The 19,128-nt window shown below is 43.6% G+C and overlaps 1 protein-coding gene and 1 long non-coding RNA gene across 3 annotated transcripts in view; one reads left to right on the top strand and one right to left on the bottom strand.

Annotated features, from left to right (window-relative positions):
• Positions 1-2,454: 2,454 nt before the first annotated feature.
• On the bottom strand, positions 2,455-18,011 carry LOC309361986 (uncharacterized protein). Of its 2 annotated transcripts, none has more exons than XM_081897407.1 (7): positions 17,884-18,011; positions 17,215-17,382; positions 14,599-14,766; positions 8,991-9,031; positions 7,186-7,301; positions 4,014-5,342; positions 2,455-2,621 (listed from the first exon to the last, which is right to left on the bottom strand). In XM_081897407.1, the coding sequence occupies exons 1-7, from the start codon at positions 17,922-17,924 to the stop codon at positions 2,586-2,588; spliced, it is 1,899 nt and encodes a 632-aa protein (XP_081753533.1). In that variant the 5' UTR covers positions 17,925-18,011; the 3' UTR covers positions 2,455-2,585. The 2 variants fall into 2 exon arrangements, with proteins under 2 accessions (XP_081753533.1, XP_081753532.1); XM_081897406.1 differs by lacking the exon at positions 17,884-18,011 and adding an exon at positions 17,692-17,811.
• The window catches only part of LOC309362065, a 29,827-nt gene continuing 18,616 nt past the window's right edge, over positions 7,918-19,128 (top strand). Inside the window, exons 1-2 of the long non-coding RNA XR_014164762.1 lie at positions 7,918-8,120; positions 8,267-8,664. This is a non-coding gene — a long non-coding RNA (uncharacterized lncRNA). The remainder of the gene's footprint in view (positions 8,121-8,266; positions 8,665-19,128) is intronic.

Here is a 19,128-nt window from a genome sequence, read left to right as displayed (position 1 = left end):
TATGCTGGCCACATGACCTAGAAAGCTGTCTGTGGACAATCGCCAGCTCCATCAGCCTGAAAGTGAGATGAGTGCCGCAACCCCATAGTCACCTTTGACTGGACTTAACCATCCAGGGGTCCTTAACTTTTTCCCCCTTAGCCATTTATAGCCTAATTCTCCAAGCCATGTATAGCCTAATTCTCCATGTGTCTCCATGTGTCCAAAGTGTCTAGCTGCATCTTGCAGGAGGGAATTTCATACTTTAACTATGTACTGCATGAAGTATTTCCTTTGGTCTGCCCTGAATCTTCTGAAACTCATTAAAAAAGATTTGGAAATATGGGGGAAGGTGAAACTATCATTTTTAGGAAGGATTTCAGCCTTAAAGATGAATATCTTACCTTTGTTCTTATTCCAAACAATACCAGTAACAAATAGCACTAGCTGCTTTAGGGAATGGCAAAGAGATATTTCAAGATTTGTCTGGCGGGGGGGGGGGGGGAGTGAAGAATCAAGTATAAAATTTTGATAGATACTAAACACAGAGGTGGCTTTGCACTGCCAGACTTTCGATCGTATTATGAGGCAGCCTGCTGAATCTTCTGAAACTTGTGCTTCATTGGATGCCACAGAGATCTAGTGTTATGAGGGGGTGGGGGAAACACCCCTCTATACACTTTCTCCCATCGTGGTTACTTTTTTTACTCCTCCTCTATTATGTCTTGCCCCCCACCACACTACTACTTACACATTTTCTAAATGAAAGAGCTCCAGATGTTATAATTGTTGTTGTGCATAAGGAAGTTGCTCCAACCCCTTAATCAATATGGTTTTTAGAAATCTTTTCAGTACAATAATGGTAGAAGGACCTTGCCATCATGGCGAGTAGCAACCCACTGTGAAAATGTCTACCTCTCCCCACTAAAGCTGCCCTGGCTGCTGACCATTATGGGAGCAAATTCCATTGTTTCACAGTGTGGAAGGTGAGTAGAAAAAACTTTGTCCTATCCACTTATTTCACAACATACGTAACTTTACACATGTACTTTGCCTCCCCCCCCCACCCCCAGCCAGTGTGGACTGGTCCATTAGTGTAAATGAGGCACTGGCCAGCAAGCTCAGTCTGCCCTCAGCCAGCCAGCCTCCCTCCTTAAACCAACCAGGGGGGTGACTCTGACTATCACTGTTAGTCCCCTTGCCTTCTGCCCTACTAGTCCCAAGGGGCACCATCCACCTCTGTTCCAAATAGTGTGCATTTCAAGAATGTTTGCACTGTCTCCTGGTCCGCTGCATTTTGCTCTCTTGCAGGGCTCATTACAAACTGATTCTATGCCACAGCCACACTGATAAAGAAAAAACCCAAAAACACTTTATATGTGTTATAACACTGTGATACCAGATGGCGTTGTGGATTCCCATCTTTTGCCAACGGGATTTCCCTTTAAGAAGTCTACAACGCTTTTTTGATGTGTCTGAATCTAGCCTCTGTTTCTTAAGGTGATGGTATCCTTTCCTAACATAATGGAGGGAAATCCTGAGTTTGATTTACAAAGAGGTTTCTGCATTGCTGGAGTTGTTGAAACCAACCACCACCACCTCCCAAGACTAAAAATGTGTTCAATCACATTAACTGCTGAAGCTATATTGTCACATTTGTCCCAAAGCCAGGATGGACACACTGCATTTATTTCCTATATGCCTATCTTGACACCACATTTCTGTCAGTCTGTTCTGTTGGTGTACTTGGCCAAATTGGAGTACTGCTCTAGTACACGTTGTAATGACTGGTCTTTGCTAAAAAGCCAGAACTTGCAGAGAAATGTGTTGTTAAGTTGGCAGACTGTATCAGAGTGAGAAAAATATGCCCATGATGTGACACCAGCATTCCGGGGGAAAGGCAGTTCACACAACCATTTCTCCATCTGACACATTGATTCAAAGGATCCACTTCGGGAGCATGATGTGATTTGCACCATAGTTCCTACAAAGACATGATGTACACAGGGAATGGTGCAGAAGTGGCTGATTTGGGCAGAAACCTCAAAATCTACATTCCAATATCTGAAGTTGCAGCTGGCTGCCTTTACCACCACCCTGCCCTGCCCTGGCAAGCTGCAGTGGCAACACCCAGCCTCTGCTGGGAAAAGGCAAGGAACCAAACACGTTGGGTTTTTTTTTAAAGACTCAGTCTGCTCTTGACCTTTGTGAGTGCAAGCTGTTTACTTGGAGCTGTCCATGGTCCTGCAACTTCTGGGCTGCCTTCCTCTGAGGATTCAGGTATCAGATGCAGAATCTTAGAGTAGGAAGTGACCCCAAGGGTCATCTAGGCCAATGCTTTGCAATGCATATTGCAATCTTTTGCCCAATGTAGGGCTTGAATCCACGACCCTGAAATTAAGAGTCTCATGCTCTACAGACTGAGCATGAACAAGGCAATTACCAAGTTATGCCAATAAGCTCACTACTCACAGGTTGTTGGTGGATATGTTTTATTTGTTAGCTTTTAATAAAAGGAAGAGCTATTCATTGATACCAGCTGCTGCATAAAAAATCCCCAGAGAAGTGTTGTGGTAGAACTGAAAAAAATCATTCCTCCTGTCTTTTTATTGAAGGAATTTTTGAACCCATTTTGCTCCAGGCTGGAATGAGGAAGATAGAAGGCATGAGAATGGAATTAATAACAACAAGAAGAATTACAAATTATTCTGCAGAAAGAAACATGCAAGTTTTGCCACCTTATACACTTACAAGAATGCATTTCTGCACACAGTTATCTGAGAGTAGTGCCTTCGGAGGGCCACTTTCAGGTAGCAGATGGGGCCAGAAACAAAAGTGGGCAGAGAAAAATATATATGTAAATGTTGCCTTTGTCTACGAATATACACGTACTCACACACCCATCTCTGTTCTCCACCCAGATAAGCAAGAAGCATGTCAGGTGCAGGCAGGAGTCTGAAGCGTGGGCAGAGGAGCCAGGGGAGCAGGAGGATGATCAAGGGGAAGAGGCCGGGTGATTTGTGGAGTTCTGTACCACCCATATGGCAGAGGGAAGAAGAAGAGTCAGAAATGGGAGAAAAGGAGGCAGGGAAGAGTTACAGGAAGGCACAGAGGTGGAAGAGACAGAGGCAGAGACAGCTAGGCCATTAGAATCTCCTCTGCTTCTCCCCTTGCTGTCTCCAAGGACAAGGAGGGGTTTAAAGGGACAGGAGCAGCTGGAGCTGTAGTACAGGAGGTCACCAGTTGCTGGCATCACAAGTGTGGGTATGTGTGCTGAAAGGGGTGTGTTTGCATTGTTGCTCCAGATATCTGGGTTAGAGCGCAAGCCTGATGAAGGAGATGCCTAGCTAGCTATTTAGCAGGAGCAGTGCACATTTTTTTTGCACCTTAGAAGCTGATGTAGTTGACTGCTTTGACATTAAAGAACCAAACATCCAATCACATGTCCTCATTGTGAGTTGTGTATGCTTGGGACAAGGCACCATCAGAGTTCAAGGATGTAGTCTAGCCAGGCAAAATGACTTAAGGAGGGTACACAGCAGCACAGTTTTGGAGTGTGGCTTAAGGAAAATCCTGAGGGCCAGATAGAGAGGCTGAGGGGGTGCGCACACATTGCCATTTCAGGCTTGAGGTGCTCAATCCCTTCATTGCATCCATAGAAACAAACTCCTGTTTCAGCCATTTCATGCTGGAGTGTCTCTCTGAGGAAACTTTTATATAACTAAGCTATTTCACAAGAATGTCGGATGTAAGAATGAGCAAGATAGGTAGGATTCTACTAGTATGCTCAGTATGAATACATTTGCTCCTGTTTTCTAATGCTTCGGCCAATGAGCACTTGTAATTTACAAGCAATGTTGCAGCTTTTTAAACTTTAGACTACCTGTATTGAAGTTCTGATTGTGGTGCACCTAATATTCCCTCTTCCCTATGGTATAATATTTGACTGCCTTACACCAACTATTTGACCTTATTACACCAACATTTCTGACTTGCGTTTTCATGAGATTTGAAGAAAAAGAGAAACAACTTACTAGGCGTGCAGCTTTCACCTCCTCCAGAGATCCTGTTGGAATTGTGGTGAAGAAAGATTTGTGCACCGCTGTGTGTTTCTCAGTATCTTTGGGAGAAGTGGTGGGTGATTTGAGTGGTGTTTTCACAGGCGTTGGGCGAGGCAAGCTGCTGTCAGCTGTAGGTGACATTTCCTCACTTCTGAAATGAGTAGTGGCAACATTCTGGGACGGTGTACTTGCTCTGGCAAACATACGTGCCCGCTTCTGAGATCTGAGAGAGGTAGTGAGAGCAGAAGCTGCCTCTGTGTTCAATTGATCTTCTGGTGGTGATGACAAATTTCTGGGTGGTGATCTGGGCGCTGAATCAGGAGGCACCATGCCAGGTGGTGATGTGGGCACTGTTTTCTCCAATAGCGGCTGAGATGTCAGAGGTGAAATTTCTTGATCTCCAGAATTAGTAGACTCAGGCAAAGGTGTTTCTGAAGCTGCAGCAGTGGAAACTTTGCCTTCTTCTTTTCCCTTTCCAAAACGTTTCCTGGAAACATTTAGTGGTGGCTTAAAAGCTCTGGCAAACAGAGGTGTGCGCCTCTGAGATTTGAGCGATGTGGTAGGTGCAGAACTCAGCTCTGTTTCATCAGTGGCTGGTGTTCTCTCAGAGGTTGGACTGTCATTAGTCACAGGTGAAATTTCCTTACTTCTAAAATGAGTCATTGAATGCTTTGGAGGAGGCTTGGTGCTGTTTATCTCTTGTGGTGTATGGATGGAAACAGATTTTCCAGGCTGCATTTTTTCCACTGATGATTTCAAAATCCCTTTGGGTGATTTTGACTGTTCCCCATCATCATTTGGTGATGGCGCAGCAGATGTTTGAGGGGTTATGTCTGATGGAGATACCATCAGTGTGGTATCTTTCTTATCTTTGATTCTTTTCCTAGGTTTAGTTGCTGAAGGGGAAATGGGTGGTGGTGATTTTGGTGGTGGTGATGGTGATTCCACAATGGTCTGGGGTGATACACTGCTGTGGTGTGATTTTTCTTCATTTTCAGGTGTAGCTGTTATATTATCAGCTGCATCTACCTTGGTATGATCACCTGTATGTTCCTTAGTGTCTGATACAGGGGCCTTCTTTTTCTTCCAACAAGGCAACTTGTGCCAGAATTTCTGTTTCTCCTCTGACTTGCTTGGATCTGCTTTCTCAGAGTTCTCTAAGGCTTGGTTCTGGCTTGGTTCTAGAGATGTTTCTAGAGATGGTTCACCAGATTCACCTGGAGCAATTGGCTTGGGTGGTTCAGTGGTGGGGATCTTAAAGTCTACTTGCACATGTGCCGGTGCTAGCGGTACGTTGACTCGCTGAAAGGCAACAATCAAATTGCATGTTAGTAATTGTGACAGAGAGAGAGTAGGAATGAGATAAGGAGAGAATCCGTGGACAGCTGCAGACCCTCCAACTCTCTCATACCAAATATCTCTTGTTCCGTGGCCACGTTCACACCTCCTTCATTTCTCAGGGTAGAAAACTCTACTCTAGCTGCACAAAGCTATACTGCATTCATTAATTTGCAGTGGCACATCTGGGGCTTCAAGAAAACCAAGATGTTCATTCTTTTGTTCTTTTGGCTAAAGATATGCTTCAGAAAACCTCTCATAACTGCTGTACAATTGTTATAAGAATGAGCTTCATCAGCATGAGAAGTGGCAGACAGTGCAGAACATGGTACCTTACTGCCTATGGGTGTGCATCAATATGTATGTACATAAGGGACTAGATGCACCCATCTCCACAACTTAGAGATTTAACTTCCATAGATCAGGGGTACGGGGATTTAACCACTGTTTTTATCTAGCAAATCACACGAACAATATTTTAACAAAGCATCCCTAAAAGCCAGTGTTATATCAGTGGAAGGGGAGAACGAGAGCTGACCTTAGAGAATCGGCACAGTTGACATGTGTGTGTTCGGTATAAATCTGGCAGCAAAGTTGGTGATCTCATGTGACTTGGACCCATAAACCAATGTTAGGCCATTGTAGATAGGACAAGAGCCAACAAGAGTGAGAGGGCAAATGGGTAGAGTGGTGCAAGTGGTGACATTATGCCACCCTTCACCCTAAGGTTCCAGGGTGGGTTGCAAATTAAAATGCAATATCATAAAAATTTTAAAATAACTCGGAATCACAAAAATAAAGTTGGTCTTAAAATTATACACCTCACGTGTCAAAAGCCAGGGTTAAAGAGGTGTTTCTTCAGCATTTGCCAGAAGCTGTACAATAAAGGTGCACTTTTGTCGGGAGGGTCTTCCACAGCTTTGCGGCTGCCACAAGAAAGGCCTTCTCTTAGGGTCCCCCACAAACCTCTGAAGGTGATGGAAGAGGTCACCCTCTGCTGATCACAGCATACAAGAGGAACTATAGGGAAGCAGGGAGACTTTCATATATTGGAGGCCCAAGGAAGAATCTTTGGCTCTGGACTTTTTGATTGTAATACAGTATGTGTTGCTTCACTTAGTTCAAAATGTGGCAAGTTACCCTTCTGGTGTCCTCTTCACCAGCTTGGATCTTTGATGAGTTTCTCCAACATGGAAGGTCATTGCTAAGGGTTGAAAGGATGCACACAACCCATCTGGGCTAATATAATGTGAGTGTAGTCATTTTTTATACAGCTACTGTGGACTACAATGCCCACGATGCAGTGCATTCTCACAAAAAAGCACATGTTGAAACATCCAGTCTGCAGAATATAAAATATATACATTGAAATGTCACAGGCCAGGTGGATTTTCCATTGAACTTCCTGGCTCTGTAAGCAGATTTCACCATGCTATTCTGTTGGCAGTTTTGTACCTTTCAGGGTTTTTTGTAGATCACTCCCTTAATGGCAGGGGACCTTTGGCCCTTCAGGTCCTGCTCCTATCAGACTTAGCCAGCATGGTCAGTGGTCATGGATGACAGGAGTTGTAGTCCAACAACATCCATAAGAGCAAAGGTTCCTCAACTATGTTGTAGCAGATATGACACATCTTTTATATTGAAACCAATATACCCATATGGCTTTGACAACTTCTAAAATACATGAATACTAAACTAAAATAAAATAGAGTTTTGTCTTTATCAATTTCAATGCATTGCCCACTCCTAATATTGCACTTTATTAAAAATTCTTGTCTTATTAATTGCCTGGAGGAATTCTGCTTACCTTTAAAGCAGAAGGCCTTGATCTTGTTTTGGTACCAGGTCGTACTGGCTTTGGAAAGTCCAGAGGAAAGCTTAGGCTGACTCGTGGCTTTAGTATGGCGTTATAGCACTCGATATCTGAAATATAGATAGAAATAAGAAAGACGTTTGAGGGAGGGGGGAACCCAACAACACAATGGTAAAGAGTGGTTTCAATGAATTCACCTATGAGTTCAGTTCTTAACAGCTGCTTAAAAGGACAGCATAAGAATAGCCCTACTGAATCAGGTCAGTTGTGATCTAGACTACCATCTTAATCTCAGTGGCCAACTTATGTGGAGCCCAAAGGCAGGACCTGAGCGCAGCAGCCCTCTCCTCACTTGTGAGGAACTAGCACTGTGAGCAACTGGCATTCAGAGGCATATTGCCTCCAACCGTGCAGGCGCAACATAGTCATAATGGCTAGTAGTGCCATTGGTAGCTTTCTCACTCTGAATTGTCTATTGCAGTGTTTCTCAAACTTTCTTCTCTGGGCCACACTTTCTGAATAAGAGTTTGCTCATCCTGCACTGAATTTTTTATTGCTAAGAAATGCATCGGAGAAGCAGAAGGTAACAATTCCTAGCAGTGTTTTGATTTATAATGCAGAATACAGCTACTTTATAATATGATCATGGGACACCCTGAAAGCATTAAACAATGCAGCTAACATAAGAACAGGAACCATTCCCCAAATATTATTTATTTTATTATTTATTTACCAGACTTACATATCCCACACTTCATTGCAAGATCTAAGGGCGGCTCACAAGATAAAAATGCAAGGTAAAGGCAAAAATAAATCATTAATAATCAAAACAACAAAACAACCAAAACAACCCCCTCTGGCCACCATGCTCTCATGGAGAAAAATGGGACACTTGGAGGTTATACACCTGTGCAGGTCTGTCTAGCACAGTGGTTCTCAACCTGTGGGTCCCCAGAAGTTGTTGGACTACAACTCCCATCATCCCTGAGCTCTGGCCTTGCTAGCTAGAGGTGATGGGAGTTGTAGTTCAACAACATCTGGCGACCCACAGGTTGAGAAAGGCTGGTCTAGCAAGATTGGATCTTTCAGGTTAAATGTGTGTTTTGATGCATTAATCTGAGAGTCTGGCTCCACCTACTGCTGGGTAGAAACAGTTTCCCACCTTTGCTTTAAATCCCATATTCATTGAATGCTGTGAGGAAATGCCAGATTCATTTCCCTAAACTACAAGTGGGAAATAATAAATGGCTCATTTCCATAAATCCTCACTGGGCTCTTGAGAATAAATATAAGTGCTGACAGTCAGCTGGAGATATTGGTAGGGTGGGCTGTGTGTCTTAATGAGTCTGGTCTCAATGCTGTTGGACTACAACTTGCAGCAGCCCAAATCAGTGGGCTAATTTTGAGGGAAGATGAGAGATGTAGTCCAAAAGATCTGGAGGGCACTGGATTGGGGATACAGTGGTACCTTGGGTTACATACGCTTCAGGTTACAGACTCTGCTAACCAAGAAATATTACCTCGGGTTAAGAACTTTGCTTCAGGATGAGAACAGAAATCATGCAGTAGCGGCACAGCGGCAGCAGGAGGCCCCATTAGCTAAAGTGGTGCTTCAGGTTAAGAACAGACCTCCAGAACGAATTAAGTTCTTAACCCGAGGTACCACTGTACTCATCTAAATAGTCAGAATTTCTTTACCACTCTCTCTCTATACTACAAGATAACACAATAAGAACATTTCTTAAGTGTGTGCCCTCCCCTGCAAAGCAAACTCTCTGATCGGATGTTCACTTTCATACCTGGAATGTATTTTTCATAAAGTGGAGATCCTCTATATTTACTACAAGAGAAAAACAACAACAGAGAGAGGCATTGTCATATAGACTGTTTTACCAATTCTAAAGACATTATCCTTTTTTCAGTTTTAAAATATTATTATTATTAAAAGGTACAAGGTAAAAAGGTTAAGGTAAAGGAGCCCTGGACAGTTAAGTCCAGTGGAATTCAACTGTGGGATGTGGCGCTCATCTTGCTTTCAGGCCAAGGGAGCCGGAGTTTGTCCACAGACAGCTTTCTGGGTAATGTGGCCAGCATGACTAAACCGCTTCTGGTACACCATGACAGAAGCCAGAGTGCATGGAAACGCCGTTTACCTTTCCGCTGCAGAGGTACCTATTTATCTACTTGCACTGGCATGCTTTTAAACTGCCATAAGTGTATGCCTTAGAACTGGCTTCCTCAACCTCGGCCCTCCAGATGTTCTGAGACTACAATTCGCAGCATCCCTGACCACTGGTCCTGCTAGCTAGGGATCATGGGAGTTGTAGGCCAAAAACATCTGGAGGGCTGAGGTTGAGGAAGCCTACCTTAGAACAACCTTCATTTGGGAACTGAATAGATATAGAATGATTGAGTTACGTTCCTAAACAATAATATTGTTATAATTTATTTCTTATATCCCACTCATCTGACTGGGTTACCTCAGCCAATCTGAGTGACTTCCAACAAAATACAAAAGAACACAAGAAAACGTCAAACATTAAAAGCTTCCTGAAACAGGGCTGCCTTCAGATGTCTATGAAAAGTCAAATAAATGAGTGCTTATCTCTACAAAGGTTCAGTGAGATCTTCTCTTTTCTGTAGTAGCAGTTTATGAATTCTGTCTGCCACCTCAACCCCTCACCCCCCCCCCCGTCATCCTAATTATCTACCGTTTCAACACTCATCCTGGTAACCAAAACAGAAGTCAGGTGGGATTTATTCTAAAGACCTGGTTGTATGCAAAATCCCTTTGGATACCTTGGAGCCTGCGGCAAGTCGAATAGAGAAGAAATTACTTATTTGGTGTACATATTCCAGAACATCAGTGTGTCTGGGCATGAGTCATTTAGATAAGTGGAAGCAAAATAAGCACCTATTGGCCATTTGAAATGAAAATACAATTAAAGGCTGCAAGGTCTCGTTCATATTTACTACTGCGATACTATTAGCTGGAGAAATATTTAATAATGTTATGGTCATGCAATGAGGACGGAATTTTTTTTTCCCTCTAGGCATTTGTTCAGCTAAAGCTGTTTTTTTTTTTGTTTTTTTAAGGAGCACTCATGGCTAGGAAATGCTTTCTAAAATGGCCATTGATGATTGGTTACTGCTAGCTATCAAGCATGCCTCAATTGGTTGGGACCTGGAACCCTGAGATTTATTTATTTATTTGCAGCTGGCTGAAAGGAGGAGTTTCAATGTTGTTTGCTTTTGAGGAACTGACACTATGATGCAGATAAAACAAAAAACAAAAATTCCTTCCAGTAGCACCTTAAAGACCAACTAAGTTAGTTCTTGGTATGAGCTTTCGTGTGCATGCACACTTCTTCAGATACACTGAAACAGAAGTTTCCAGACCCTTCTATATAGTGAGAAGGTGGGGAGGGGTATTACTCAGAATAGTGGTGGGAATGGGTGATTGGCAGATAGCTGTGATGAGCCTGTTGACGACTCTTAACGACTGCAATAGGTCTTACAGGAAAAAGCAAGGGGTGAGAAGGTGAAAAATGGCTTTGACATGTATAATGAGATAAGAATCCAAGGTCTTTGTTCAGACCAGGTGTCTCCATGGTTTTAAGTTTGGTGATAAGTTGCAATTCAGCAGCTTCTCTTTTCAGTCTATTTCTGAGATTCCTTTGTAGTAAAACAGCTACTTTGAGATCTTGTATAGAATGTCCTGGGAGATTGAAGTGTTCTCCTACTGGTTTCTCTGTCTTGTGATTCCTGATGTCTGATTTATGTCCGTTTATTCTTTGGCGTAAGGTCTGGCCTGTTTGTCCAATATAGAGAGCTGAAGGACACTGTTGGCATTTGATGGCATACACAGATAGGTAAAGGTAAAGGGACCCCTGACCATTAGGTCCAGTCGTGAACAACTCTGGGGTTGCGGTGCTCATCTCGCTTTATTGGCCGAGGGAGCTGATGTACAGCTTCTGGGTCATGTGGCCAGCATGACTAAGCCACTTCAGGCGAACCAGAGCAGCGCACGGAAACGCCGTTTACCTTCCCGCCGGAGCGGTATCCATTTATCTACTTGCACTTGGCCGTGCTTTCGAACTGCAAGATAGGCAGGAGATGGGACCGAGCAACGGGAGCTCACCCCATCGCAGGGATTCGAACCGCCAACCTTCTGATCAGCAAGCCCTAGGCTCTGTGGTTTAACCCACAGTGCCACCCGCGTCCCTCTATGATACAGATAAGTACCTTCTATTCTGATAGTCAACACACACACCCCGCCACTCAACCTTATATTTGTAAGTGAATATTACAAAGCAGCATAAGTCTCTTGCTCTCTCCTCAGGAGGAAATTAATCTGGTGCTTGAAACTTTGCTCCCATCTTCCCCCCCTGCTAGTGGCAGCACTGAGACTGAGAAGCTGACCCCCCCCCCCCCGGCTGTGTTGACAGCTGTTAGGAAACCCATATTCCTCTCGCAGAGCTACATACAATCCCCAGAGTTTCCTGGGAAGAGGGACTGGCTGTTAAAACACTTGGCAAACTGTAGCCCTATGAGGGGAACAGGGGTCTCCTAACAACCTTCAGACCCCTAACAAACTACAGTTCCCAGGATTCATTGGGGGAAATCCATGATGACTTCAAGTGGTTACAGGGTGATGGGGCCTAATACATACCCTCCAACATTTCTCCAATGAAAATATAGACGTCCCATTCCATAATGATAATTTTACTATTTATACCCGACACATCTTGTTGGGTTGCCCAGCACTCTGGGCAGCTTCCAACATATATAAAAACATTTTTTTTAAAAAACAAAACAAAACCCTTCATTATACAGAATTGCCTTCAGGCAGCTCAGGGCTTGGATACTGTATCTCCAAACCCTCCAACATTTCTCCAATGAAAATCCTATGGGACATCCTAAGGAAAAGCGGGACATTCCGGGATCAAATCAGAAACCAAGATGGCTTCTCTAAATCAGGGACATCCCTGGAAAATAGGGACACTTGCCAGCTAATGTATAATGTATGCTGGCAAGGTTGCATTGTTAGATAGTTACAGTGGTGCCCTGCAAGACGAATGCCTCGCAAGACGGAAAACTTGCTAGACGAAAGAGTTTTCCGTTTTGGAGGTGCTTCGCAAAACAAATTTCCTATGGGCTTGCTTTGCAAGACGAAAATGTCTTGCGAGTTCCTGTGGGTTTTTTCCCCTCCCCCCTTTTTCTAAGCCGCTTATCCGCTTATCCGCTAAGACGATAAGCCGCTAAAAGCCGCTAATAGCGCTAATCCGCTAATCCATCAATGGGCTTGCTTCGCAAGACGAAAAAACCGCTAGACGAAGAGCCTCGCAGAACGGATTCTTTTCGTCTTGCGAGGCACCACTATATAGAACAGCTGCAGGGAACTTCTTTCAAGGCAAAGGAAACATTTCATCGTCATCAACCCTGCAGGTGACACATGTTAGTGGTGGGAATGACCAAAGGGAGTAACAAATGTGAATCTTGCCACTGTACAATGGGCTGCTTTCTTCACACTGACTGGCCTCTCTCTCTGTACCATCCAGGCAAGGAAGAGACAATATCAGAGTTCCAGGATGCATTCTAGCCAGGCAAAAATGCTCAAGGAGAGTATGAAGAAGAGGTGGTGAGGGATGTGGCCTGAGGAGAGTCTCAAGGGCCAAACAGAAATGCTTGTAGGGCCACATTTGATCCACCAGGCCTGAGGTTTCCAACCCCTGTAATAAAATACTATATTTCCCATTTTCATCTTCTCTTATTTCCACTGCATTCATCAGCATATTTTGTTTGGGCGGGGGAGCAAAGTTAGGATGGAGGATTACAACTCTGGTGGGACCAGCAGAATTGATAGAAATAGCTGAAGAATGATTTTTGTTACTTTCATAATTCTTCCCGTGCCCCCCGTAAAACTTTCAAATGATTTTTCTCAACAGCTTTTAAAACATTTGAAAAGGCGTCTGTCTTTTTTCTCTCTTTTTGTTGCCTTGTTTCATTTCTTCCCTTGTTAATTAAACCATTCATCCAAAACAGGCATGGAAGAGAAAGATCTAATTTATGGACCTAGCCCAGTGAAAAGAAACAAAATTGAAGAATAAGCTGGACTGTTTAGAGGATTTATTACAACTGTGGTTGAAAGCCTTTTGAATAAGCTTGAGTGGGAGACCTGCAAAATGTGGCAACTTAATATTGCATCAAGGAGATGAGGGTAATGAGCTGGATCCTTGAAACAGAGGTAGGAGCAATTATTTGAGTTGCAAAGCTTCCTCTGGCATACAGATGGTCCTATTCTGCATTACTAAGACCACAATAAGTGTATGCAGGATCAGGCCAGTGGCACATCTAGTCCAACATGCTGTTCTCAATGGTTGGGGAAAGTGTTGGGTTGGGGAAAGTGTTGTGCAGGATTCACTTTTACTAATCCACTGAAAATGTCGCATTTCAATAGCACTGGATAAAAACAGGGTGGAGAATTTCAGGTGCAACTATGGATCCAATTGTGAGATGGATAGATAGATAGATGATAGATAGATAGATAGATAGATAGATAGATAGATAGATAGATAGATGATAGATAGATATGATGAAAACTGTGAAAGCAGCAATAACAATATTTCCAATCCACTCCCTTTAATATTAATATTGTTACTATTAATATAAACAAACCACAGTTCCCAGGGGCTTTTGAGAAAACCCATGACTGGTTCAAGTGGTATGAATGCTGCTTTAAATGCAGTGTGCAGATAGGGGCCTTGTTTTAAATGTGTGCCTGTTTATGAAACTCATCTCCAACGTGGCCCATGGGGTGATGCAGGTAATTCACTCCACCCTATGAGTCACCATTTTGTACCTGGCTCTGGTTCTGGTCTGCTCAAAAATTAAAAAAAATAAAAATCTCTGAAGTAGTTTCTGCAAAATTGGTTTTTCTGCCAGACCCTGAATGGATTGCGGGTGGGGGCAGGTTGTACATGAATGCACATGCATTGTCTTTTAAATAAATAAATCTGGAAATTCCACTTGTCTCAATCCAGCATCACTTCTTTCTTCGGACAAATATTTCTATATCCAGTGCATAGATCAAAATGTGCAACACAATGGCTTTCCCAGTTCAAGGCAAGCAAGTTGAGGAAGCTGAGTTCATATCCTTTGGGGCAGTGGTCCTTGCTGCCTATTGGGACTGGCAGGACAGAAGGCACGGAGGCCAACAGTAGGTGGCGCCAGAGTCAATGACAGCCAGAACCACCCTATGACTTTCTGTAACTAAAGGTCAGATTGGGGGGGTGGGGGGGCAGCAGACTGAATGTGATGGGGGAGAAGGAAATGGTCCTGGAATTGCTTTGTGAATTTGTGCCCTGTTAATAGCTGTAATTGGGGCTGGAGCATAACTTAGATTACCTGACATGCTGGTCTACCTCGGGTGTCTGCTCTAAGTTCTTGGCTGGAAGGTGTTTGGCATTGGCTGGAACATTCTGGACATTGGCTGGAAGATGGTGAGTCTTGGCTGGAAGGTGGCGAGTATTAGCTCCCTCTGAATGAACTTTCTGGTTGTTTGCAGGTGTTTGACTGAAAAGACATTGAGAGAGGATTAGGGATGTGTATGCTAGCCCCAATCCCCTTAACATTCCCAGTAGCCTCAAGCATTGGGCAGAAGGTCCAGAGGAAGAGGATTTGCACGTGCATCTGAAAGAGAATTGGGGGGGGGGGGCTCCAAATGCTGTTGGATTCCAACTCTCTCAGAAAGCATGGATGATAATGATGGATGATGGGGGTCATTGCACAAAAAGCATTGGGAATGGGGCATTGCTCCCCCATCCTTGCACCAAAAAATCAACAACTCAAAAACCTTGGTGCCCTTTGAAAAAATGTCTTATACTAGATCTATTACAGGGGTCAGCAAACTTTTTCATCAGGGGGCCGGTCCACTGTCCCTCAGACCTTGTAGGGGGCTGGACTATATTTTGAAAAAATGAATAAGTGAACGAACTCCTATGCCCTACAAATAACCCAGAGATGCATTTTAAATAAAAGCACAAATTCTACTCATGTAAAAACATGCTGATTCCTGGACCGCCCGTAGACTGGATTTAGAAGGCGATTGGGCCGGATCTGGCCCCCGGGCCTTAGTTTGCCTACCCATGATCTATAACAACTCTTCATTTCTTGGGCAGATTATACTTTGACAACAATTCAGGACCAGTTTTGCTCAAGAAAGGATGGTTGGTTTTGGTTTTTTTAATAATCTCCATTAGAGCCATTTTTCCTGACTACAGTGGTAATTTGGGTTACAGACACTTCAGGTTACAGACACTGCTAACCCAGAAATATTGCCTTGGGTTAAGAACTTTGCTTCTGGATGAGAACAGAAATCAGGCGGTGGTGCAGCAGCAGCAGCAGCAGCAGCGGGAGGCCCCATTAGCTAAAGTGGTACCTCAGGTTAAGAACAGTTTCAGGTGAAGAACGGACCTCCAGAACGAATTAACTTCTTAACCCGAGGTACCACTGTACTTCAGAGTGAGACAGCAAAGTTTCTTTCCTTGCCCTGGCTGAGATCAAATACGATCTGGTTTTTCTCCTCCCATAAGTGCCTGCAGCAACAACTACACTTGTAACAGGATGAAAGAGTTAGTACCTGACCTTTCTGATTTGCATCTTCCTTACCTCATTCTATTTTTTCTGTATCCTGACTCTTAGATGATAATCCACTCTGGTCCCATTAGCACTCTTCATTTAACACAGTAGCATGCCACTTTAAACAGCTTAGCTTCCCCTGAAGACTCTTGGGGACTCTAGTTCTCAGAGTGGTTCACCAGTCAATTCCTCATCCCAGAGAACTCAGAGAACTTTAGCCGTGTGAAGGGAATAGGAACCTCCTAACACCTCTTAGCATCCTTAGCAAATTACAGTTCCTAGGATTCTTTGGGGGAATGCATGATTGCTGAAAGTTGTATGATAATACTTTAAATATATAGTACAGAAGAGACATATTATAAAGCATCAAGCTCCTAAATGTGTTAGCAGACAGGCAAACAATATCTCTTTCTTTCTATCTGTCTGTCTAGACAGGTGCATAGCGTGATAATGTTTAGTCAACTACTGACGAAATTTTTGCTTAGGAAGGCTTTAGCTGCAGTGCACCCAGTCACTTATGGAATATCAATTTTACATCTGATTATTTTTTTCCTGGAGTTTGCTGGTATGCTTTTGTTGTTTTGAGAGCTTGTTGAATTGATTTTATTGCTTTAAGAGCTTGCATTTTTGTGTTTTGTTCTGTTCGATCATATATACTGCTTCAATGGCTTTATACAGTGGAAAAGTCTATAAATTTGCATAATTACCTACCCAAGGATTGGAAACATGGTGCCCTCCAGATGTTAGACTACAATTCCCATCAGCCTTAGTGGTAATTGCTGCCCATCGAGACTGACAGGGAGAAGGCACAAAGCCTAACAGTAAATGGAACCAGAGTCTATGACAGTCAAAGTCACCCCTTGAACAAAGAGGAAGCAGATGGAGGCAGAGCCCCATTCACCCAAATCTATTTAACATGATTATTTTTAAAAAGCATGTGCAAAAGAATAGCCATGAGAAGAGGCATGTGATCAGATTCAGGTCTAAGATTTGCAGACAGGGAGGGTAACCCCTCACCCACTGCTGTGGTACTGTTGAAGTTTTACCTCCTGTAATTGCTACTTAATCCAGAAGGGAAGCTGCCAATGACATTGAAGGCATTAGAGTGATTAGAGCTTTGGAGTGGAGAGGATTTTCACTGAGATTGCAACATGGGTGAAAGGGTTAACTCTCCTTCCTAGGAACTGTAGACCTATTGCTGTAATTGTCATAGTTGTTGTTGTTGTTGTTGATGATGATGATCCAACCCTTCAAATGCATTCACATATTCGCTCCTTTCATTTACTCCTGCAGGAGGAAATGTGGATATGGTAATGATCTTGGAGTTGTTTTGGGAGATTGTGCAAAACACCCTGTTAACAGCTGTGCCTGGGGCTGGCTTACCTGACCTGCTGGTCTGCCTTGGGTGTCTGCTCTAAACTCTTGGCTGGAACATTCTGGGCATTGGCTGGAATGTTCTGGGCATTGGCTGGAAGATGGTGAGTTTTGGCTGGAAGGTGGTGGGTACTGGCTCTCTCTGAACGGACTTTCCAGTTCTTTGCATGTTTTTGCCTGAAAAGACATTGAGAGAAGATTAGTGATGTGCATGCTAGTCCTACCCATAACATTCTCATTGGCTACAGCTTCAGGTTTTCATGCATTGGGCAGAAGGTCCAGAGGGGGATGGTTTGCATGATAATCTGAATGAGCTGAGAATCCTCCCCACAATTGGGAATCCCAATTGCATGGGCTTTCCAGTTTTGGGGAGGAGTCCCTGCATGTTCAATTGAACACCCAAAGAATACTTTTTCAAACTTTCATGTTGAAAGTTCGGAGTGGAGCTGGAACCTCCAAGGACATAGTGACCAGGCCGATGCACACTTCTCTGTGCTCCTTACACCAACCTGTGCTCTTTGAACACCTGTATATTGAACTTGTATACTGAACTGGGCACTATACATGGGAATAATAAACTCCATGTGGACTGACACCTTGTCTAGATTTTATTGGTGTTTCCATGTAGAGGATTACCCACATTTCAGAACGATGCCCCAAAGTGCAAGATTATTTCACCTCACCAGCTTGTTCCTTCTAGCCAGACCGGGGGAATTCATTTTTCTGTTTCAGGCATTTCCTTCCCTTTTTGCTGAGGATTCATATTGTGAAGTCATCCTGAAGAAGCCTGAGCAGGAGATGCTGCTGCTGATGTCATAAAGAGACAGAGAAAATGAATGAAGGGGAAGGTTGAGATTCCATTTGGTACAACCCAGATACCATGCTAAGAGGTAGTTCAAGTTAAATCTTACTTACACTCCTTTTTCCTTGTGACTCTTGGTCTTGATATTGTGTGGTGGTTTACTAGAACATCTGTTGCAGCTCTCCAAAGGACAACAGCACATTGCCTTCATTAAATTGCAAGCCATGGGATCCTGCAGATGGGTTTTGGACCTGGGTGATTTGCTGCAAGTCTTAACTTGAATGACTGGGATAGGAAGTTGGTTGGGTTACTTCCAAAAGGTTATGCTGTGCTACATGGGTGAATGGTCTCTGGCTGTTGTAGGAAAGTAATTGGCCTGATGGATCAGACAAAGTTCCTTCAGGTTCAATATCCTGTTTCCCATGGTGGCCATACAGATGCCTTAATGAAGGCAATTGCTGCCTCTCAATGTCTGCTCACTCTACTGCAGAATACCTAGGAAGACCTAACATTATCCCATCACACTAGGAGATTACTGGAGAAGGCTGGGACCCTTTCAGTCAAGCAGCAGCTTGAATCACAGGTGCAGGTTGTGTTTGCTCCTACTGTTATAAAAGGGCTGTTTCAGCTTGTTCATTGCTGGAGCAGCTCAACAGTTCTGTGTTCCTAGAATCCTGCCTGAACTTTGCTTTGACTTGTTTCCAGCCTGAATTCCACCCAGCCTCACACTCAGTTTGATCCTTTCCTTGTGCTGTGCTGTAGAGCAGGACACCCAGTCCCACCTGTGACTTTCATGTGCATTCCCTCAAGTTGCCAGCATGCTCTCATCCCTATAAAATGTCCCTTGAAGAGAAGTGAGGGATTATGCCTAGCTCTGGTGCTGGAGTGCCTTTCTGGGGATTTGATTTGAGGTAGTAGCTTTATTTGTGGGAGCACTGTTGTCCTGCTTTTTTACTGCAGAGGAGCCCACAGAACCAAGCCAAAAGATAGATTGGTGGTCACAGCAACATGGAGAGTTCCTAGTGAGCTATTTGTTCTGAAGGGGGTTAGAAGAGAATTGAATTGGTTAGGACCTGAGTCAGAGATTGCAGTCTGTGGAGGTTGGCTTACCAACCTTAATT

Source organism: Podarcis melisellensis (genome assembly GCF_964234715.1).
Source record: "Podarcis melisellensis genome assembly, chromosome: Z".
NCBI lineage: Eukaryota > Metazoa > Chordata > Lepidosauria > Squamata > Lacertidae > Podarcis > Podarcis melisellensis.
This window is presented reverse-complemented; position numbering and strand designations above follow the sequence as displayed.

Excerpts from the sequence above, each read along its gene's own strand:
- LOC309361986 (XM_081897406.1), bottom strand. The coding sequence starts at position 17,789 with ATGGAGTTTATTATTCCCATGTATAGTGCCCAGTTCAGTATACAAGTT. Across the intron at positions 7,302-8,990 it reads TTATGAAAAATACATTCCAG|ATATCGAGTGCTATAACGCC; the intron begins GTATGAAAGTGA and ends TCTATATTTCAG. Across the intron at positions 5,343-7,185 it reads CAAGGCCTTCTGCTTTAAAG|CGAGTCAACGTACCGCTAGC; the intron begins GTAAGCAGAATT and ends GTTGCCTTTCAG.